Source organism: Nyctibius grandis, chromosome 1, assembly GCF_013368605.1.
Source record: "Nyctibius grandis isolate bNycGra1 chromosome 1, bNycGra1.pri, whole genome shotgun sequence".
In the NCBI taxonomy this organism is placed as follows: domain Eukaryota; kingdom Metazoa; phylum Chordata; class Aves; order Nyctibiiformes; family Nyctibiidae; genus Nyctibius; species Nyctibius grandis.
The window spans coordinates 56,378,254-56,402,306 of NC_090658.1; the positions used below are offsets into that span (position 1 = coordinate 56,378,254).

The following is a 24,053-nucleotide window of genomic DNA, read 5'->3' on the forward strand; positions in this document are numbered from 1 at the left end:
GCCAAAGTTGGCCCTCCTGAAGTCCAGGGTTGTAATTTTGCTAGCTATTCTGTTCCTGCCACATGAGATCCTGAACTCTACCATCTCATGGTCACTACAACCAAGGCTGCCCTCAACATTCACCGCTTCAGCCAGACCCTCCTTGTTAGTGAGGATCAGATCCAGCAGCGCTCCTCTCCTAGTTGGCTCATCCACCATTTGCATCAGAAACTTATCATCAATGCACTGGAGGAACCTCCTGGACTGAGGATGGCTGGCTGAGTAGGCCTCCCAGCAAATATCAGGGTAGTTGAAATCCCCCATGACAACCAGGCCCTGTAATTGCGAGACTGCTCTCAGCTGCCTGTAGAAGGCCTCATCACCCTCCTCATCCTGATCTGGTGGCCTGTAATAGACACCCACAACAGTATCACCCCTGCCAGCCTGCCCCTTAATTCGCACCCACAAACTCTCAACTCGCTCCTGATCCGCCCCTGGACAGAACTCAATACATTCTAGCTGCTCACTCACATAAAGAGCAACTCCACCACCTCTCCTTAGCGGCCTGTCTTTCCTGAACAGGACATAGCCATCCATGACCACATTCCAGTCATGCGAGGCGTCCCCCCAAGTCTCTGTAATTGCCACTAAATCATAGCCCCCCAACCGAACACGGATTTCCAACTCCTCCTGTTTATTCCCCATGCTGCGCGCATTGGTGTACGGGCATTTCAGGGAGCGAGCTGAGCACACCGATTTCACCCCAGGGGGATGGGAGGCCTCCTGGTCTACCTCAACACTACAGCATTGCCCCAGTGGTGCAAGCCCAGCTACTACCCCATCCCCCTTCGAATCTAGTTTAAAGCTCTCCGAATGAGCCCTGCTAATTCCTGTCCCAGAACCCTTTTGCCCCTATGACATAAACCTTTCCCATGTATTACCGTCACGCCTGGTGTCTTATAAAACCAGCCATTATCAAAGAACCCAAAGCCCTGCCTGTAGCACCAGTCTCGTAGCCAGGCATTAATAGAGACAATCCTACTATTCCATCCCACGTCATCACCCGAAAATGGAAGGAGGGAGGAGAAAACAACTTGTGCCCCAGACTCTTTCACCAACCATCCTAGGGCCTTGTAGTCTTTCTTCATCCCCCTCAGACTACGGGATGAAGCTTCTTCCCCACCTGTCTGGAAGATCAGCAGGGGGTAGTAGTCTGTGGCCTTCACCAGGTTGGGGAGTTTCCTGGTGATATCCCTGATTCGGGCTCCAGGCAGGCTGCAGACCTCCCTGTGATGGGGGCCAGCTCTGCATATTGGGCCCTCAGTTCCCTTTAGGAAGGAGTCTCCAACCACTAAGACTCTTCTCTTCTTCCTTGTGGAGGAGGTAGCTATACGCCTGTCAGGTTTTTCTGACTGTGGTGGGACCTCTGATATAGGTTGCCTCCCCACCACATCCCCATTGGACCGGCTGTATTCCACTAGGGCTTCATATCTATTTCTCAGAGGCACCTGAGGAGGCAAGGTAGGCAAGGAGGGCACTCGCCTTTTGCCACGGCCATAGACTTGCCTCCACTCACTCCTCTCCTCTAGGTTATTGTTTTCCACCTGAGAGGGGCAGAGTACAGGGGTCCCTCGATCCTAGGAGCTCTCCGGCAGGTGCTCCCATCTTTGTTGCAGGGAAGGCAGAGCCTGGCTCCACCAGTCTATCTCCATTTCAGCCTCCTGAATGCTCCTAAGCCTTTCTACTTCGGCTTGAAGCCTTTCAACCTGGCTTTGCAGCTGTGCCCCTCGGCCGAGCAGATCATCTACCTGCTCACAGTGCACACAGCCCCCTGACACCACAGAGACGCTGTAGCATTCCCTGCAGCCTGCGACCTGCACCATTGCCTCCTTCCGTGGGAGCTCTGTCTGGGTTCCCACATCCATTTTGGTCTTCTTCCGCCGGGTAGATACCATTGTTCTTTCACTGAGCTGGGAAATACCTGTTGGTGACACCCCTGGTTCACAGCTTCTTGGCGCCTTCCTCGCCTTGTGCACTGGGAGGGAGTCAGCGCCCTCCCAAACGAGCTGCAATAATATGTATACATAGCATTTTTTTAAATAAATGCAGTCTGCTTCTCAGTGATCAAATTTAAAATCTGTCATGAAGCTGAGAAGGACTCCAGACTAAATCAGTAAAGATGGAAAACTGGAGAAAATGTGCACAGATTTATGGGGAGAAAACACTGCTTAATCTCATTTATATAAATGCAAATCACGCTCCAAAAATGCTAGCACATAGAAATGGACTATCACAGCACAGCTCTGTTAAAACTAATCTTCTTCAGAATGAAATTTTCAGCATTTAGCAACAAGTGCCATCTTTGAAGACCACAAAACTTGAAAGAACTCCATATGTTTTCTTATGTATTGCAATATATTCCTTTTATTTATTATTGTCTCAGAGGAAGAATGTTACAATGTAGTGTTTGAAGTAGCATTTACTTGGCAGCAGAGGACAAAGGGTGCATACAAACACAGGCAGAAAAACAACTTTATACATAACCTCATATTCAGAACAAAAATAAAAGCCACCAAATTCACTACTAAGTCCTTTTTTTACTTATGTAGGGGGGTATTTTTGAGGATTCTTTGCCTAGAGAATGATGTAGCTTGATAAAAGCAAAGTACTTTGCAGAGAACAGAATATAAAGCTATTTCCAATACTACTCATGAAGACAGGTCTGAGGTAGAAAGGTGGTCATGGCTTTCCTCTTCTGTAAAATGTGGGTTTTTTTCTTCTCAAAATAACTACACTACTTTTTTTAATAGATGAAGCATTTATAGGAGCCAGCATCTTCTCTTCCCACCTTGACAATTTTGCTCCACTCACAAATAATACTTAGCATTTATATAGAGCTTTTCAGACACTAACTAAGCAAGCCCTACAACACCTTTGAGAGGTAAACACTATCATCCCCATTTTACAGATGGGAAAACAGAGGCAGAGTGGTTAAATAATTTGCCAAAGGGTTCAGAAAGAACTGGCACCAGAGCCAACACTAGAACATGGTCAATGCCATTCCCAAATCACTCCTCGAGCAGCAGCGGTCCAGGAGTGAGTACTGTGGGTGCAGGACAGTCTAGTTGGCGCCACTTCACAAAAGCATTAGAAATTCCTGACCTGCTGTCTTAATGTCCTCTAGCATTTTTCAGTAGCCGTAGAGAACTTACAACTGTTCCAATACCATGTTGATTTTTTTTTCTTCAGTAATAATTAAGAACAACACAGTTTAGTTTCTCTCCATTGTACATGAAATATATTGCATGCAGTTTTACCAATTAAAGGTATGTCCTGAAATTAATGCGAGTGTCCATGCACCATTGTAAACTCTGTGAAGGCATTAAAATCTCTTATGATAATTTTAAAACTAGAGATCAGCTGATCAGTGACATAACTTCCTCATAATAATCCCTACTTGAAGTACATAAATAAATGATTTCAAAGATAATGATGAGTTGCAAGATTACAATGCCAAATGATAATATCTAAGTGCATTGCAGTTTTGAAGAAAATGTTCCATCGCTAATAGTATTGGAAAAGGCTTTCTAATTGTCTCTTCATTTCCAAGAGGCAGACATAAGACTGGTGTGTTTAGATCATCAGAAGGGGATCTCACAGAAATGAGCTTTACTTCACAGACTGTAAATTCCAAAACTTGAAGCAAGTTTGGCACAGCAGGGAACAGCAAAGCTTTGTCTCAGAACAAAGTTGGGAAAGATTACACTAACTTAGACCTTACTAAAAACAACTTAAGCTATCATCTAAGTCCTCTTTTTAGCTATGTCCTGATTCAAAACAAAGTAAGGCTTAAAAAAATAAACCTCCAAAGGGAGCGTGTTGGCTAGAAATAACTAAAAGCAAGCTAAAAATACCATCTTGGTGCATGAGGATGATGATTATGACTCAGAATGAGAGTTTATCTTGTTTAATGGAGTTAAAATACTGTAGCTTGCACCCAACGGCAATATTTGTTAACCACTAACAATAACACAGATTATGGGAACTTCATATGCCAATCCTGAAAACAACTCAAGGGTAATCTGAAATCTGTGTGGTCAGATGGTTAGCACATAAATAATCAGTACAGAATATTAAATGTGTGAGAATATAACTAAGGGTATTTTACAATGTAAAAGCAAAAAGCTGAAAGGAATGTATAAATGTAACATTTTGCTCCAAACTCCTTATGCAGTTCTCTTTACGATTATCAAAAAGAACGTATAGAAAGCCCCTGCCCCTTTTCCCGCGGCTGTATATTTATACAAATCAGTGACAAATACTCCACTGCTCATTAATTTACAGTTGCATAGAAAAGGAAGAAGAAGGAGAAGGAGAAGGAGAAGGAGAAGGAGAAGGAGAAGGAGAAGAAGAAGAAGAAGAAGAAGAAGAAGAAGAAGAAGAAGAAGAAGAGGAAGAAAAACCAATACTATAAAACAACATCCTCGTCTTTGGGTATTCAGTGTTTTACTATTTCAAGTAGAACATGCGGAGTGAACAGCATGTTCCAGGGTCCCATGCAGCCTTCTGATGAATCAGAACTTGTGATTGGTGGTTTGTAGAAAGGGCTGTAATGCACATCAGGAAGCACTGGTCAACATCCAAATAAACACTTCACATTGCCTGTCATGACGAGAAATAACCATGTCAGTACCACATCAGCACGCACAGTAAGCTCTAAATACTCCAAGCTCGGTTCAGTTAAGGACTCTGATGGCATTTTATAAAAACTCTGCATTTAAAAAATTTAGATGTATTGGCCCAAGACTCAGCAAATCACTGAGAAATGTAGTTAAGAGAAACCTAATCTTACTATACTGCAGTGTTTAAAATTCTTGTTGAGTAAGGCCCAAAGGATGTTACGTCTACAGAGCAGTAAATATAACTTATAGACTCCCCATGTTCTGCACCCATAGGAAAAAAAATTAGGCAAACCATTGTCCTATCTAAAGCCTAAATGGTAAAAATGGAGAGTGAACAGAGTCTGGATTTGGACTCAGCCCCTTAAAATGTGATGCATATTTCCAGGTTCCTGTTTCAAGATTCTGTTCTCTGCAAAACAGAAAAACGTGCCTTCTCTTATTATATAATTTGTCATACATGTGCTGTAGTATCAACCTAAACCTGTAAAAAGTGTTTTTCCTGTTTCTGTTACTTGTAACAGAAATTCAACTGATCATTCATACCAGTTAGATTTTCAAGAACAAGTATCTAAATACCAGATTGTTTTCCACATTTTTGTGAACTCAGAGTAGCCAAATTTCTGCTTTGGGTTTTTAAAGTGGTTGCCTATTGGGAGAAGGCAGCTTAATCTAATGCCTAAGATGCTGCGTGGCTCTTGGTCCTTATGCTCTGGTGCCTGTAGCTCCAGTTCCAGGAGATACGGGCACCAGGGCACAAGGACATATGGATGTCTTTGCAGGAACGAGCTTTGAGCTTGCAGAGCTGATGCTGGCTTGAAACTAATTTGCCCTAATAGATTCAAGCTGATTCCATCTAGTCAGCATCCAAGAACTGCACACCATAGTACCTTTGGTAATGCCTGAACTAGCAGGAACTTTCTATTAACTGGGATATTCCAGAATCTAGCCTTCCTGTTACATTGGTCTAGCTTCCAAATAGACTTCTAGGGAAAAATACAGGAAAAAACCCAGCCACTTTGCTTTAATGGAACTTTTCCACTTGCTTTACTTTGCTTCCAATGACTACTTAAGTATGTAAACATGTCTCATACCTGTGGTCTGCCAGTGAAACTTGCTGCAAATAGAAAAAACAGAAGTTAGAAATCTACATGATTCTGCATCTTGGCAGTTTAAAAACAAAGACAGTGTCAGGAAAATATATACTACAGAAGAACAGAAAAACTCCTGTCTCAAAAAAATAAACATGTAATTAGAAGTGTGTTTAATGGTCTATACATAACTTTCTTCACAAATTTACTTTCCTTGTAACAAATTTATAGCATTATGAATACATAGATGATACTAATTGTTCCTTTTTCACCACTTGTGACCATATAGACCTATGGCAAGACTGCTGCACAATGTTGCATACCTGCCTAGTTCTGAGGACCAACCTCATAAACAAGGAGGGAAAAGAGGCACTATATCCACAATCAAAGGATTTGGGGAGCAAAAACACCCAACCCCACCATTAAGAGCAGTGCTGGCCTTACTATATGAATAACTGCTTCATAAGGGATATTTAGAGTAAGTAGAAATACTGATTTCAAGATGAATTATAACCTGACACCCATAAAAACAAATATAGCAAATAAGAAGATTGGCTCTATTATACAGTAAAGATGGGATAAAAATAATCTACATAAGGCTCAGATGCTAGTAATTGTCCTTAATGAAAGCTGCAGCCAAGGTAGGAGAGACAAATAGTGATGAGGTGGTGAAAAAATAGTTTGTTTGTTTGTTTTTAAATAAATGGACTTGATATGTTTAACATGAAGGCTGTTCTAATAAAATTTAGCTTGGGTATAATTAAAAAAAGGGTAAGGATATTTTTTAAGGTTAGAAATACAGCGATGCTCTTAAAACAGATTGTCAAGGGAGTCTGTGGAGTCTGTGTCATTGGAAGTCTCACAGAACAGGTTAGATAATTGTCCATCCAGAAAGACAGATCCATCTCAAATGGCCACAGTAAAAGATGATGGACTACATGGTCTGTCATGCTATTCCCTAGCAAGACTAAGAGTTTAATGCACTCTGTTGGGAAGGGCAGACTAATCATCCTCATTCCAGGCTTCTGAAACAGTATATGAATCTTACATGGTTAAAAGACGATACTCCTAGTATATCTTCCAGGTAAGAGATATTATAGAATGATTGAAGAGGAGCAAACAGAAGTAGTACCTACTAATTGGGACCTGCTGGTTTGGTTTGATTTCTGCAGCAGCATGTCAATGACAAAGGGAAAAATCACATGAAATTTGGAACTATGACTTGTTTTAATCTTAAATGCTCAGATATGCTTCACAATATGATGTGAGGCCATGGTTTTTACTTGCAGTCTCCTCCTGCTTCATTCAGGGTATTGTTTCATGGATATGAGATGTTTGGGGTTTTTTTCATGTTTCCTGGTTGTGGAGAACAGCCACCATTATCAAGCTTGCCCTGACACAGGAATGCAAGGGAGTATGTCTGCGAGTTTGCTGTAAACTCATTTGGGCCAAATGTCTAGTAGCTGTTACACTCCTTATGAACGCAAGACAGGAACTTACAAAAACAAGAACTGATACTTGACTTGCATTTTCTACTGATTTACACACACCCCCCCTTGAGTTCTGCTGAGTAGCTCCACTAGCTGTTGACTTCAAGAAGAGATGCTCCTTAATAAAATCCTTGATTTGAAAAGCGATGGGCTCTGAACTATTGAACTCACTGAAAAATCTCAAGGGACAGTTGAAACTAAAACTTTTTTGCTAGATCCTAATTTGCTTTCTCAAAATGTGCAAAGTGCATCTTCTCTGATGCAGTTCTACACTGCCAAGCAATGTACGTACAAGAGAGAAAAGGGGTACTTTAACAGGGTTCACTAAGTTTACAAAATAGAGTTCAATCTCGATGCTTCCAAAAGCACTGGGCAGAAACACCTCCCTCTCACTTGAGCCTTTTAAAACTGACCATCATTATTAAATTTCATTTGAAAGAACTGTTTAAAGTTTAAGAATATATCACAGTTTTCACTACTGTTTTTCTAAGGCAAAAGAGCTGAAGGTGAATATATATATGTATGTATGTATGTACATATGTGTTTTTAAAAAATACATTGAATAACAAAGTTGACACTTCACCCCCCTGAAAAAAACAACAATCTGTATGAAATACTGCTGGAACCAGAGAGATAGCTCCTAACTCTTGTAAGTGCAGTGACCCTCTGGAAGGAACAGGATTGGTGGAAATACACATCAGCTGATATAAGCTATGTATATGAAACTAACTGGTTTTCCTTTTGATCTCTCTTTAATATACATGGAATAAAATATCAACTTCCAATGCATTTAAGCAGGGAAAGGTGTTACGTGCTGTGTTAGCAGTTATTTCCTCTGGTCAATTAGTTCAACAATTAGTTCAGGCAGTCAGGATCGGGCTGTGGTCCCTCCTGTTGCCTACAGCCTTTCTTCAAGTTTTATTAGAGAAACAGCATTCAGAATTTCTGAGTCTACATTCACTTAAGTTCGACATAGGGTTTACATCAGCAGCAAATGGGATTCTAGGTCTCTTTTCCCTTATGTAAACACAAATGGAAATTCCATTTGGAGCTACAGACTTTTCTTATAGGGAACAACTTCCATTTAAAACATGAGCATATTTGTCTATTTCCCTTCACAAAAAGTGTCTATTGAGGAACTTCAAAGAACAGAATTATGTAGTTTGCATACCTTACCAAGAAATCTTATCAGAGAGAAGATTTTTTCCTAGTCAATACCACAAGAGTGACTTTTTTTCTTCAAAAGACTCCCTCAAATTCAATAATATTCTCAGAGACATATTTTGTTACACTTACAGCAGCAAGCTGGAAATGTGCTGTTGATTTGCTCCATAACATCTGTTAGATCTGTGTTGGTATCATGAGGTGGAACTAACAAGTCATCTGCAGATATGACAACAAAAAAGAGCGATGAACTTAGTAACGAGAGGAGGAAAAAAAAAGACAAGAACATTCTGAAAGGCATTCTCATCCAACCTTCCAGTTAAATACTCCTTTATATTTCAAGGGAAACCACTACCTAAAGCCTTTGTAACATAATGTGTAGCAACTGTCATTGATAATTGCCAGCCTTGGGAGAGAAGGTTAAAGTTACTTTACTGATTTGCAGCAGGACTCATTTCTCTTTTATTAAAGCTTAATCATTGCACCCAAGATTTAAACTAGAAGAAATTGCCAACAAGGAGCAGTATATAAGAATTTACAGTTAAAATAAATAAAAGGTTTACAAGAAGAGGGAATTATACTCGGTAGCTGCTCAATTAATATTCTGTTTCATTTTCAGATGATTTGTCATGTAACTTCCAGAGTGACTATATACCACTCTTTTTCTGAAAAAGACATTTATCTTTTAGATGGGCTTTATTCAATATGCACCAGCAATTTCACCAGTGTTAAAATCCTCCTTGACATTTTTTTTTTAAATGATGCTTAAAATTAAGCCAAGGGAATGGTTAAGGAATACAACTGGCTCTGCTCCTGGCAGTGTTATTAGACAGCATCTCTCATAAGTCTACCACTGCATTAAATCAAACTGGAAGATGTTCCATGTTTTTCTAGATAAATTAAAGTAAACTCACATGTCAATGCTGAATGAAAATTTTTCAGTATGCAAAGGAATATTTTTCCTGTTTTCCACAGAAATAAAATAATTTTTTTAATCTATAACACAAAGGCTTGCAAACAAAAACAGGGAGGAAATTGCATTTAAGATAATTTAAGAAAAATCTTTTATTTTTTCCCCTAATTTTGAACATTCAATGGTCTGTAGTTATTTCTGCTAATTCCCAGTGGAATTAATAAGTTCTGCTACTGGAGAATTTAAAATAATCTTTCAATAGAGAAATCCCCTCATGTGCACTTAAATACTCAATAATTCCTAAAGATGTGAAGTCTTGGAGGGGTGGGGTCATCAAAATACCAGGATAAGCAGAGGATACACAAGAACTTTTAAAGAAGCCATCAGGAAGCTTCAATTACACATTTTGGACATTTGTTCCTGTATCTGACAGATTACTTGGGTGCATGCATGTATTTTAGGACAAACAGCTGTGGCCATATCAGTCCAATGAAATCTTGCTCCTCCTTCAGTGATGATGGATTTGCCCAGTAAATTCACTTGCTCAAAATGGATGGGACCAAGGAGCCTATTGACAGGAATCCATAATTCAGTCACGTGGATTCTTGTGATACTGCAGCTGTTTGCAAGTGTGGGTAAGCAACAGCTCCAGCTGAAGTAAGTCTTGCTCCCAGTAGCATGAAAAAGATCAGTTCCTTTTTATTTATAAATCTTCTCAGAAAGATGCCAACAAACCTATCCAGTAGTCACCTATAGACCCATGTAGCACATTATCTGATCAAAACACTTACCTGTCTGATGAAACTGTGAGCTTGTCTCTTGTTCGAGTGGGTAGTCGAGGGCAGAGTGCTGGGGCGATGCACAGGGGGAGGCGCCATTAACTCGGGAGTCTGACTCGGGCTACATTAAAGACAATAATACCCAAATTTAGATAAATTGTATGTACAGAATTTAAGTGTAGGCTTGTATGCAGTCATCTGCTCCTTTCCTTTTTTATGTGCTCTTTCTTGTTTGCTCTTCAAACTATTGAAAGTTGGCTTAGGTATATACAACTATTAGGGGTGAAAAAACCCAATCAGCAACTTATTAAAAGAAAGTTTAGACTTAAGTGTAATTCTTATAAGACTCCAGTTGATGGTCTTGTTAAAAGCAATGTTCTGTTGTGAGCACGCACCATAGAAACACAATGTTATGTACAACCCAAACAGTCTGCCGAGGCTCTCAGTCCAGCTACGTAGAAAGACTACACAATGTTATCATTGGGGTTGTATATGTATGTATGGTTATATACATACATATACACACACACAGAGGACATTCAGCTAAGGTCCCCTAAGAAGCTTTACTAGGATGACTGATCATGCTTAGAAACAACTGTTCGATCATGAACAGTTTTGCAAAACTCCTTTACAATCAAGCCGAGAGAAGACACTTCAGATTTAACTCTGTTAAAACTAAAAAGTGGTAGCTAGCCATGACTCCTGCTGACGCTGCTTCTCAATAGTGTGGGAGACACCAAATTTGCAGGAAAAGAATGTACTATGTAATCTCCAGAAAATTATGAGAAGGAAGTCATATACTTTGAAAACTGTGTTGTAGGCAAGCCTTTCTGGGCTCTTAAATTCACCTGAAGAATCAAACAAATAAGTTCTATATTACATTTAGTTGTAACCATGTATGTGCTTGAGATTATGTATAAGTATACACATATGGACACAAAATAAGAAAAGACCATAAGACTTCTTCACTATAACAGCTCAGAAATATTGGAAGGGATCTCATTCAGGCATTTTTTTTTCCTCTTTTCCTTCTTTCTTGTAAGAAAACCTTTGAGGAAGAAAGTAGTAGTACAGTATTTGAGCTCCAGAAGTGATTGTTCTGAAAAAACCAGAAGCACGTGAAACAGTATTTACACCTGAGGTAGTTATAGAATCTTAGCTGAAATGATTGACCCTATCATTTATCTTTTTGATTGCAAATCATCAAATTACTTCCAAACAGCTTAAAAAGCAGATTATTTAAGTAAAGCTGTGAAAAGCAGATACAGAAGTAATAAAAAAATATCAATACATTTAAGATCTTTTTGAAACTGAGACTGAACATGTACCTAGAACAGCTACGAGACTCAATGCAAAGAGGTAACATACAGAATGGCAGTTAATTTGTGCACAAGTTTGCTCCTTTGTAGCTCACAGACTGAAGTGCAACATTCAACTGTTTGAGACAACTTCCAGTTAAAATAAAACCTTCAATAAAACTGAAGATTTTTGAACATTGAAAGATACTTTTTCTTCCATACACAAGAAATGGTGAGAAATAGAAGGAAACGTTCTCTTGAGCACTCAGCAGATCTTTTTTTCTCCTCCAAATTCTCATCTCTCTTTCAGCATGACAATACCAACTTCTAGCTTTGACTAAAAGAATAAATCAAGAAATATTGCTCTGCATTTAGAAGACAAAGAAAAATGGAAATGTTTTCAAGCCAGCCGAGGATTTTACCATCAAGACACTATGTGCACTATGAACAGTTAATGCCTATCAAATAGTTAAGTAATTTGCTATTCAATATCAGGCTTCAAACCAGCTACAGGGTCTAGCTAAATTGAGTGTCACAACTTTAAATAGGCCAAGCTTGGGTTAACTAACCCTAGCTCATTCTGTATAGCCAGGAACCTCTGTTCAAGAAGAGTTTAGAGCTATAATGGTAAAGATACGAAGCAAACTCTGCCATGGTTGAGTTACTTCAGCACAGAACAACAAGGCTAACTCCAGCAGCAGAGTGGCTGCTTGCCCACCCCACAAACAGATGGATAGAGAGAGTTTGAATTATCCAAAATGCAAACTTGCAACTGGACTGTCTCTCTCTCTCTCTTCAAGCAGTAACTGTGGGCAAATGGTACAGAGATGACTAAGGAAGGAAGATTGGTGCTGGACTTGATACAAAACTGCAGTACAGTAACACATAGGCTAGATCAAGGATAGTGAGGCACCGCAAAGTCAAGATTAATTAGGATAAAAAAGAGATGCTTACAAACTTAAATGATGAGTTAGTAGTGAGGGTCATTTAGTACCACTTAGGAGTGCTATTGCAAGTGACAAAAAAACCCTGCAGAGCATGAGGACTCTTAACAGTGGATAAACTAAGAGCAAACAAAACATACTTGGAATACTTTACATTGACGTACCATATATTGCTGCAGGAGTCAGAATGTAATATTGCAGTTGGATTTAAAAAAACCCAACCAACCAACCAACACCCACATCCCCTTCTAATCAGAAGACAATGTCTAATGACTTCATTTTCATTTAAATATACTGATACTATGTTATACTACATAGTTCCAGTGATTGCAATAACAAGAAAAGCCAAAACAAACCAAAACCACCTTCTTCCAAAATCAGGACAATACAGTTAAGCAGATGAAGAGTGGGGTTTGGAGCAGAAAGGGAAGGGTTCTGGTAGTGGCATAAGTGCCTTAATACAATAATCAGATACTGAAAAATGTTAAATGCAAAATAGTTGAGGATATAGCTGCATGTATTTACATGATTTAACAGTTTTACTGGAAGAGAATCTGAGAAAAAAACTGTAGAAAATCATGTTCTACTTGACCCCAGTTGCATAACAAAATCTAATCACTTCCATCAGCAATCCCCTTCAGGCATAAAGAAGTTCTTGCCTCCTTATTCAAAACAACCCAGCAGACAACCCTTAAGCCAGAAACCATAAGAAAATAGCCCTAGATGTTACTATATGCCTGCTGCTTCTTCCTGAATAAATAAAAGCAGAGAGATCAAGCACACCTCTGTAGGAATGAGGGAGAAGTTTCCATCTCCAGTTTCTGGGAGTTTTCAAACTTCTTTTTATGCAAAACCAAATAAAGATACAAAGGGACAGATAAGCTCTTCTCCAGAAAACTCTGAAATTGAGGTTTTTTTCTGTATTACAGCAGTTTTTAAAGCATTTCAGAGGAGCTATTTATTTCAACCAGTTTTGATCTACAGTGACTTATTTCACTGTGCCTCCTGCTGGTGTCTTTCCCAAAGAAGAGCCTGAATTGTTCCATGGCTTAATAGATAGATAAGACATACCCGTCCTTCCCTTGATTTCTGTTGCTTTTGGTAAAAACCGAACCAAAACAAAAAGCGTCCCCCCCAAGCCTCTGAATCACAGAAAACCTCAAAAAGGCCAATTCCCTTTCCACATCCATTACAGATGCTTGCTCTTGTTCCAGACATTCTCCCAGCCACAAAAGAAACAGTGTCTCCTCTGCTCTTTTGATGAAGCTCCTCTGCTTTCAGTTGGAGAGGGAGCTGCAGTCCCTATTTACTCCGTCTTAGAGTCTGACCATATAGCCATTGACAGATTATTTTAGCTCCCATTAATATCAACATCAAATCCAATATGAAACCTCCATTCAGTAGCTCAGACAAGCAGAGAAAAATCCAAATAGATTTTAAATGCCCTTCATAATAGATCTTACTTCTACTTTGCACATGCAGTATCTAAAAGGGCTGAAGAAAGAAAGTGAAAAAGGATTCTTTACTTTTTTTCTCTATATGATTAACAAGTTGGTATCAAACTTGTCACACACTGGTTCTGTTTCACCTTCCTCTTTGGAACTATAATCAATCAGGCAGACAAAAATGACAACATCGTGTGACAGTTACCAATCCTTTGGGCTTGCTAAAATAAAAATAGTATGGTAACCTCAGAATCATGAGCTGAATAGGCAAGTGTGCAGTGAGGATGCACATGTGTTTTTGTTAAAGGTGCTTCCTGAAGAATGTATTAAAATGCCCTCATCTAGATTAAGCTGTTACTACAGGAAAGTTTCTAAGTTTCATTAATTTTCTACCCAAATATCTGTGTGTAGATAAAGTCACTCCATATCTTTTAGAGAAAAAAAATTCCTAGTATTTTAGACTCAGTGGCAAGTTATTAACCCAAACAACAGTCAGGAGGCTGAGTGGAGAAGAGAAAGGGAGAGATTTGCTGTTGACAAGAGACAAACAGGGATGGCATAAAATGCCAGTCACGGCAAAGAAAGTGCTGTAAGACGGTTGTGTCCTTTAACACCAGTAATCATTATTACAGGAATTACAGAGTTGTTATATATTTTGACATTTGGACTTATGAGAATCTTCCATGCAAATCATCTGTCTCATTAATGAGAAAAGGTATTCCTTATATCCACTAATAAAAACAAAAAAAAAATTTGGGACAGCCAATAAAAGCAAAAGAAACCAATAAATATGCTTAGATCCTTAGCTGGCTTCTGATAAAGTCCTTCCCCAAGCAGTGAAAGAGGTAGAGACTTTCATAGACTATGAATGGACTAGGTGGCAGAAAAACAAACATGCTGAAGAGTGGTCACTTTTTCAGAAAGCTAAGGGAGCAGTAATGGGATTCAGTGCTGATTCATAACTGTATTAATGTCAAAATAAAGAAGTTTCAGAGTACATGTCCTGGTTTGGCCCAAAGCAGGCCAATTAGTCTTAGAGAAACCAAGGTCACTGCTAAATTCCTCACTGCTTACGAGTGAAGAGCCGAAGGGGGTTGTACCTGCAGGGAGGAGTGGATGGGGCAGGTGACCCAGGATTGACCAGCAAGGTATTCCATCCCATACATGTCATTCTCACTTTCCTGCTTATCACTAACCCACTGCCTCCTGGAGGTGGGGCCCAGGAGGGAGGGGCCTTCCTGTCTCCCACTGATTGGTACCAGCTTTGCCAAATCTCCAGTTAAAAGCCTGCAGGTGTGATGGCAGGGGAGCTATTGCATTTTGCCCTCTGCCCTTGCTGGGGGGGAGCTACTGCATTTTCCCCTCTGCTTGTGCTGGGGGGAGCAACTCTGCCTGAGGAGGATTTCCAAGCTCTCAGTCTTGGCTTTGTATATATTTGTATATATTTGATTATTTCTATTATTATTGTTATTATACTCTTTTTCATTTACTATAGTTTATTAAAACTGTTTTAACTTTCCAACCCATAAGTCTCTCTCCCTTTTCCCTTTCCCTTTCCCTTGGGGGGGGGGGGGAAGAGGGTTAACAGAGAGCATCTGCCACCTGGTTAATAGCTGGCCCAGCTTTAAACCGTGACAGATTTATTGGTGCCCAACGTGGGGCTCGAGAGAAGCTCCAACAGGTTGCTCTGATAAGTTGAATCCTGGCTCTGGTGGGAGGAGACCTGGAGAGCTCAGCTGAGAGAATATCAGATTTCTTCCTTTGAGATTTACGAGGGGTTGGAAAGTTAAAACAGATAGTGAAGATGGTGATGTCATTTTTGAATGCTGTGTTATCTCATCTTTTTATGGAGTTTCTTTCACAATTGAGTATTGCAATGATGCCTTACCTGCCATGGGCACTGTGTTATTGCTTGCTTCTTATGAATGTTTACATGCACTTTAGCAGTGGGCGCTGGTCGAAATGTATTGTTTTGGTATGGGGTTTGATACTGATTTATGCTGTGATAAACTGGGCAGTTAATATTCCGATCTCTTATGTCTATGACACAATGATGGGCAGCTTTAATTGCGAATCAGTAGCAGCAACTTCATCTGCACGCTCCAGGCGTCCTTTAGCTGATTCTGTTAATGATTACACTTCCAGTTTTACTTCAGGAAATAGCACCTTCTCCTTTTCTGCCAAGCTGATTCCACTAGATTTTGCGAAATTAGGATGGTGCTGTCTAGGTGGCATGTTTTTATTTTTGTTTGTCCTGAATGTGTTTCTGATGTGGGATAAGATTAAATATCGGTGCAGGGACAGTTGTAGGTGTTATGCAGCCACCTCAGATCCTACAGTGTGTACTGCTGCTACAGCCACTAATACCACTGAAGCCTCGGCAGCCTGTACCACAGCTGCTACACCCCCCAAGATGGCCACTGCAGCTACTCAGACTCTCAGCACTCCCACGACAGCCACTGCATCTACTCAGACTCCAGCATCTATCGAATCTGTACCAATTGCTCCTGTAACCAGGAAGAAATACCAAAAGAAATCAGCTCATGAAGAGAAGGATGATGACTCAGAGCCTTCTAAGGCAGAGCCATCATATGACCCAGGTGAGGGCCCTTCTCAGGCAGAGTTAGGGCCTGACACATATGGGGGTTTCCTCGATCGTCCTTTTAAAGCAGACCCATCACAGAAGAAAGGTCCTTCTAAAGCAGAACTATCACAAGAGGAGGACTCGGACGTAGAGATAACCTACCACTCCTTATCCCTGAAGGACCTGAGAAATATAAGGAAAGACTTCAGCCGTTATGACAGTGAGCCTATTATTACCTGGTTGCTCCGATGCTGGGATAATGGGGCAGACAGCATGCAATTGGATGGCAGAGAAGCCAGACAGTTGGGATCCCTGTCCAGAGATGGTGGTATTGATAAAGCGCTCGCAAGAAAGTCAAACACTATCAGTCTCTAGAGGCGACTCTTGTCAGCTGTAAAGAGCAGGTATCCCTATAAAGATGATGTTATGAGCCACCTGAGCAAATGGACCACTATAGAAAAAGGTATTAACTACCTTAGAGAACTGGCTGTGCAAGAGATCATTTATAGACACCCACGGGACATTGTAGATCCTGTAGATCCTGATGAAGTGGAATGCAACCGATCCATGTTCCGGAAGGTTGTGAAGAATGCTCCACCGACATATACCCATACATTGTCAATATTAGTCTGGGGAGAAGATGCTGTGGCAAGATCTAGTGTGGGCGAAATGGCTGACTGTATGCGACAGTATGAAGATAGTATTTCTTCCCCACTGCAGGCACGCATCTCGGCTGTGGAAAAACTGACTAAGGAAAACAAGGACTCATTTAAACAACTGTCAGACAAACTGTCCAGGATCGAGAATAAACTTGACTCTCTACCTACACAGGCGCGCGTTGCAGCTGTTAGGAGAAAACGCTCTCCTACAGGACCAGCTCAAAGGAAACAGAACACATCACGAGGTATCCTGTGGTTTGCCCTGCGTGGTTATGGGGAGGACATGAGCAGATGGCATGGACAACCTACCAGTACCCTACAGGCACGAGTACATGAGTTGCAAGCTAAAAGAAATACCAGAGAGAATTTTTCTAGAAGGATGGCTGCTCCAGTTACCAGTGAGCAGGACCCCAGTCAGGGTAGATGGGCCTCAAATCACTTTTTCCCAAGTGTGAACAGGAGAAATGAAGGTCCAGTCCCTGTGAGCAGCACGAATCCATTTCTTAATTAGGGGGGCCCTGCCTCCAGCCAGGTGGAGGAGAGGGACAACCGGATTTATTGGACTGTGTGGATTCGATGGCCTGGCACATTAAAACCACAAAGGTATCGAGCCCTGGTAGACACTGGTGCACAGTGCACCCTAATGCCATCGGATCATAAAGGGGCAGCACCTATCAGTATTTCAGGAGTAACAGGAGGATCTCAAGTGTTATCTGTATTGGAGGCCGAAGTGAGCCTAACTAAAAATGAATGGAAAAAGCACCCCATTGTGATTGGCCCAGATGCTCCGTGCATCCTTGGCATAGACTACCTCAAGAGCGGGTATTTCAAGGACCCAAAAGGGTATAGATGGGCCTTTGGTATAGCAGCTGTAGAGACTGAGGACATTAAACAGCTGTCTACCTTGCCTGGCCTCTCAGAAGATCCTTCTGTTGTGGGGTTGCTGAAGGTTGAAGAACAACAGGTGCCGATTGCTATTGCCACGGTGCACCGACGACAATATCGCACCAATCGAGACTCCCTGATCCCCATTCATAAACTGATTAGACAATTAGAAAACCAAGGAGTGATTGGCAAGACTCGCTCACCCTTTAATAGTCCTATATGGCCAGTGAGAAAGTCTGATGGAGAATGGAGATTAACTGTGGACTATCGTGGCCTAAATGAAGTTACGCCACCGCTGAGTGCTGCTGTGCCAGACATGCTAGAACTTCAATACGAACTGGAGTCAAAGGCAGCCAAGTGGTATGCCACCATAGACATAGCTAATGCATTTTTCTCTATTCCTTTGGCACCAAAGTGCAGGCCACAGTTTGCTTTTACCTGGAGAGGTATCCAGTACACCTGGAATCGAATGCCCCAGGGGTGGAAACACAGTCCTACTATTTGCCATGGACTGATCCAGACTGCACTAGAAAAGGGTGGAGCTCCAGAACTTTTGCAATACATTGATGACATCATTGTGTGGGGTGATACAGCAGCAGAAGTTTTTGACAAAGGGGAGAAAATAATCCAAATTCTTCTGAAAGCTGGTTTTGCCATAAAAAGAGGCAAGGTCAAGGGACCTGCCCGGGAGATCCAGTTTTTAGGGATTAAATGGCAAGATGGGCGTCGCCAGATCCCGATAGAGGTGATCAACAAAATAACAGCTATGTCCGCACCAACTAACAAAAAGGAAACACAAGCCTTCTTAGGCGTTGTGGGTTTCTGGAGAATGCATATTCCAGATTACAGCCAGATTGTACGCCCTCTTTATCAAGTGACCAGAAAGAAGAATGATTTTCAGTGGGGCCCTGAACAACGACAGGCTTTTGAACAGATTAAACAAGAGATTGTGCATGCAGTAGCCCTTGGACCAGTCCATATGGGACAAGATGTTAAAAATGTGCTCTACACCTCAGCTGGGGACAATGGTCCTACCTGGAGCCTCTGGCAGAAAATGCCAGGGGAGACTCGAGGTCGACCCCTAGGATTTTGGAGTCGAGGATACAAGGGCTCCGAGGCCAATTACACTCCAACTGAAAAAGAGATACTGGCAGCGTATGAAGGAGTTAGAGCTGCTTCAGAGGTAATTGGTACTGAAGCACAACTTCTCCTAGCACCTCGATTACCAGTACTAGGCTGGATGTTCAAGGGTAAGGTTCCCACTACCCATCATGCAACTGATGCTACATGGAGTAAATGGATTGCATTAATTACGCAGAGGGCTCGAATAGGAAACCCTAATCGCCCAGGAATCTTAGAAGTGATCATGGACTGGCCAAAAGGCAAAGACTTCGGAATGCCACCAGAAAAGGAGGTCACACGTGCTGAAGAAGCCCCACAATATAATGAACTACCAGAGGATGAGAAGCAGTATGCCCTGTTCACCGATGGATCCTGCCGTCTTGTAGGAAAGCATCGGAAGTGGAAAGCTGCTGTATGGAGTCCTATACGACGAGTCACAGAAGCCACCGAAGGACAAGGTGAATCAAGTCAATTTGCAGAGGTAAAAGCCATCCAGCTGGCTCTAGACATTGCTGAACGAGAAAAGTGGCCAAGGCTGTATCTTTATACTGACTCATGGATGGTAGCAAATGCCTTGTGGGGGTGGTTAAAGCAGTGGAAGCGAAGCAACTGGCAGCGCAAAGGGAAACCTATTTGGGCTGCTGAATTGTGGCAAGATATTGCTGCTCGGCTAGAGAAACTAGTCGTGAAGGTACGTCATGTAGATGCTCACGTACCTAAAAGTCGGGCAACTGAGGAACATCGAAACAACCAACAAGTGGATCAAGCTGCTAAAGTGTTCCAAATAGATTTGGACTGGGAACATAAAGGTGAACTATTTTTAGCTCGGTGGGCTCATGACACTTCAGGTCATCAAGGAAGAGATGCAACATACAGATGGGCTCGTGACCGAGGGGTGGACTTAACCATGGACTCTATTGCACAGGTTATCCATGATTGTGAAACATGCGCCGCAATTAAGCAAGCCAAACGGTTAAAACCTTTGTGGTATGGGGGGCGGTGGTTGAAATATAAATATGGGGAGGCCTGGCAAATTGACTATATCACACTCCCTCAAACCCACCAGGGTAAACGCTATGTGCTTACCATGGTGGAGGCGACCACCGGATGGTTGGAAACATACTCTGTGCCCCATGCCACTGCCCGGAACACTATTCTGGGCCTTGAAAAGCAAATCTGGTGGCGACACGGCACGCCAGAGAGAATTGAGTCGGACAATGGGACTCATTTCAAAAACAGTCTCATAGACAACTGGGCCAAAGAGCATGGCATTGAATGGGTATATCACATCCCCTATCATGCACCAGCCTCTGGGAAAATTGAACGGTATAATGGGCTGTTAAAAACTACCCTGAAAGCAATGGGGGGTGGAACCCTTAAAAACTGGGATAAGCATCTGGCACAAGCTACCTGGTTAGTTAACACCAGGGGATCTATCAATTGAGCTGGCCCTGCTCAGTCAGACCTTCTACATACAGTAGAAGGAGATAAAGTCCCGGTGGTGCATGAAAGGAATCTATTGGGAAAAACTGTCTGGATTCTTCCTGTAACGGGCAAAGGTAAACCCATTCGTGGGATTGCTTTTGCTCAGGGACATGGATGTACTTGGTGGGTGATGTTGCAAGATGGTGAAGTCCGATGTGTCCCTGAAGGTGATCTGATTCTGGGTGAGACTACTTAATTCTGAACTGTATGTTGTTACTGCATAAGTGTCTTTTAGGTTAAGACAGTGGTGATGAGACCGGAGCTAGCTTCATCAAGTGGCGTCCAGTAACCTCCTCGAGTCTGACATCTTTAACCTGCAACCCGTGGGCACGAACCATGACAAAAGAGAGACTGCTAGTCAGAAAGACTGCTGAGAGACTGCTAACCAGATGGAAACCCACAATCCTGAACCAAATGAACTTGATGGACTTTTTGCATAAAGATGAATCATAAACTAGTGATATGTATATCTATATTTGAAAATGAAAAGGTAGTGGTGATCTGAGTATGACATGAATGGTATGGAATAAGGGGTGGAATGTCCTGGTTTGGCCCAAACCAGGCCAATTAGTCTTAGAGAAACCAAGGTCACTGCTAAATTCCTCACTGCTTACGAGTGAAGAGCCGAAGGGGGTTGTACCTGCAGGGAGGAGTGGATGGGGCAGGTGACCCAGGATTGACCAGCAAGGTATTCCATCCCATACATGTCATTCTCACTTTCCTGCTTATCACTAACCCACTGCCTCCTGGAGGTGGGGCCCAGGAGGGAGGGGCCCTCCTGTCTCCCACTGATTGGTACCAGCTTTGCCAAATCTCCAGTTAAAAGCCTGCAGGTGTGATGGCAGGGGAGCTATTGCATTTTGCCCTCTGCCCTTGCTGGGGGGGAGCTACTGCATTTTCCCCTCTGCTTGTGCTGGGGGGAGCAACTCTGCCTGAGGAGGATTTCCAAGCTCTCAGTCTTGGCTTTGTATATATTTGTATATATTTGTATATATTTGATTATTTCTATTATTATTGTTATTATACTCTTTTTCATTTACTATAGTTTATTAAAACTGTTTTAACTTTCCAACCCATAAGTCTCTCTCCCTTTTCCCTTTCCCTTTCCCTTTCCCTTGGGGGGGGGTGGGGGGGGGGAGAGGGTTAACAGAGAGCATCTGCCACCTGGTTAATAGCTGGCCCAGCTTTAAACCGTGACAGTACATATGCTAAAAAATTTAGTATTTATGATTTCTGAATCGCCTTCAGGGGAGTAGCTTCAGCATCCTTGGAGACAGCTTGCAAAAAAACTGCTCAGTGGCAGGTCAAAAAAACACCACTAAATAAAGTAAGGATACATTTACAAAGGTGTATTGAAAAGTCACAGATATATTATAAAACCAATAATGCAGACCTTCTCATATGCTTGACTTCGTACCCCAGCCCCTCCATTAAAAGACAGAGGAGAAACAGGAACAGCTTTGGGAATGGCATTTGGAACAACCAGAAGCACAGCATGACTCCCACAGAGGCAGGAGATTTCAGACAGAAAGCGAAAGAGCAACAGTATATCATAAATGAAGTGTAAACGATCAGAAATATTGAAAAAGGTCAACTCTGTTCTCGCTTACCCTATTAGAAACCACAAGCTGCAGAATGCAAAGGCAGAACTTAGAAGAAGAAACTACTGTCCCTCCACCCACCCACATTATCACAACACACATGTATACCCTAAAGGTCTTACTAAGAATGTTATAAGGATACTGAAAAGATTACAAAATTATAGGATTATACACAGCTACATTAGAAAAAAATAAAGTTTTAAAAAGGGTGAACATCTTTCTGCTCCAAGTGCTAGGCTGCAAGTGACTCTGGGTTTGGCAGAACTTTTGTGTTTCTATTCTACAGCTATTTCTTTGCAGATTTTAAACCCTTCTCTGAAACAGCTAGTAGTGGCCACAGTTCTCAAGATACTTATTTCATGAATGATTGTTAACAGTTGCATCAGTTATCTTTCCTGTTAAATATTTAAGCTACTCAAATACTGATTAAAGATGCTAGAACGACAGTAACAACAACAAAAATACTCTGCTAGAGGGGCAGGGAAGCCATTGGAACAGATGTATCTTAAATGCTATTCAGCCAAAACTGCCTAGAAAAATCACAAAGTCACACAGTGAAACAAACAAACAAATACCTTTATCACTGTACTGACGGTATCATCTACAGCAGGAGCTTATGCCATTGTGATACCTGGTTTATGTGATCTGTTTCTTGGCTTAGTTAAATCCTCTACTACGTACAGCCAGTCATCCTGACTTGTGGAAGGCAAGAATTATTTGGCTTATTGTACTCTGACCCAAGTGTAATGATTAGTTAGCAGAAAACTTTCATACAAATTTCTCTTCATAATTCAAGCTTCCACACGCAATATCGTACAAACTAATGTCTCTAACAACACCTTGTAGATATTGCTGTTGTTACTTTTATAATCTACGTGTGCACATGGTGACTTCAAAAGCAATCAACATTTCTTCCCCCAGCAAAGAAACCTTACAATCTCTGGCTACTGACATTCACTAAAAGGCTCTTGTCTTCAGCAGTTACTTGTGTGCAGACTGTTTTGCTATAGCTTATCGGTCTAAATATGCAACTCAAGAGGAATTGGAATTTTAATGGAATGAATTGCTCCTTTGCATGTTAGACCTATCTTTGGCATGCTAAGAAAGGTTTCACTGACTAACTGTGACAAGAAGTAAACAAATTATTTAAGGAAAGATTGGAAAACTGAAGTCAAATACAGGTTGTATTTGGCACCTCTATTTAGAATAGGGTATATATTTTCCTCCCTCTGCTTTTTAATTCATAAAAAACTATTGCACTTGTGTTATTCTCCATGTTTCATAAGTTACCATGATCGCTCCAGCACTTAATCTCTTGTGCTCATTTGATTTTCACCATGGCTTTTAACAGAGGGTAGGAAAAAAATACATCTTCATCCTAGAAATTACTGAGTGCAACAGACCAAGCTAGTGTGGTCAAAATACCTACAGTAAAATTCCAATGCCTTGCTCCACCAAGAAATCCATCATGCAGAAACAACATGGGGGAAAGACATCAGTGTACATCTACCTGCTCAAGTAGCTGCCGTAGCCGGTGAAGCTGAGACTCCAATTGTTTATTGTGATCTTCCAATATTTGCATCCTTGCTTCCAGGCGACCTTTATGTTGCCTCAGGAGTTTAGCTTCAGCTATGAGCTCAGCATCTTCAGAAGCATGCTGAGGTGACACTATGGAGTCAGGAGGTGATGCAAGAGGGTTTATTCCTCTCCGAAGATGTTGCTCCTTTAGTTGCTCATATTCTATCTGCAGACTCCTGGTATATTGAAAAGAAGAGGAGAATGATGACTTAAGAAAATTATAAAAAACTTCCGTAGATCAAATGTTGTCATCACCTCCAACTACAGAACACAAGTAGCTCATATAAAGACAATGTCTTGACTTGCAGTTTATGGGGAAAAAAACTACACAATAAAGTAGAGGTGAAACTAAGGTAT

The 24,053-nt window shown here is 41.4% G+C and overlaps 1 protein-coding gene across 1 annotated transcript in view; it reads right to left on the reverse strand.

The window, feature by feature from the left end:
* Window positions 1-2,395: 2,395 nt before the first annotated feature.
* UTRN (utrophin) overlaps window positions 2,396-24,053 on the reverse strand; it is a 428,940-nt gene continuing 407,282 nt past the window's right edge. The window contains 5 exon segments of the mRNA XM_068406453.1: window positions 2,396-4,641; window positions 5,753-5,775; window positions 8,536-8,622; window positions 10,108-10,216; window positions 23,629-23,872. Coding sequence (XP_068262554.1) covers window positions 4,633-4,641; window positions 5,753-5,775; window positions 8,536-8,622; window positions 10,108-10,216; window positions 23,629-23,872 — 472 coding nt within the window. The 3' untranslated portion in view covers window positions 2,396-4,632.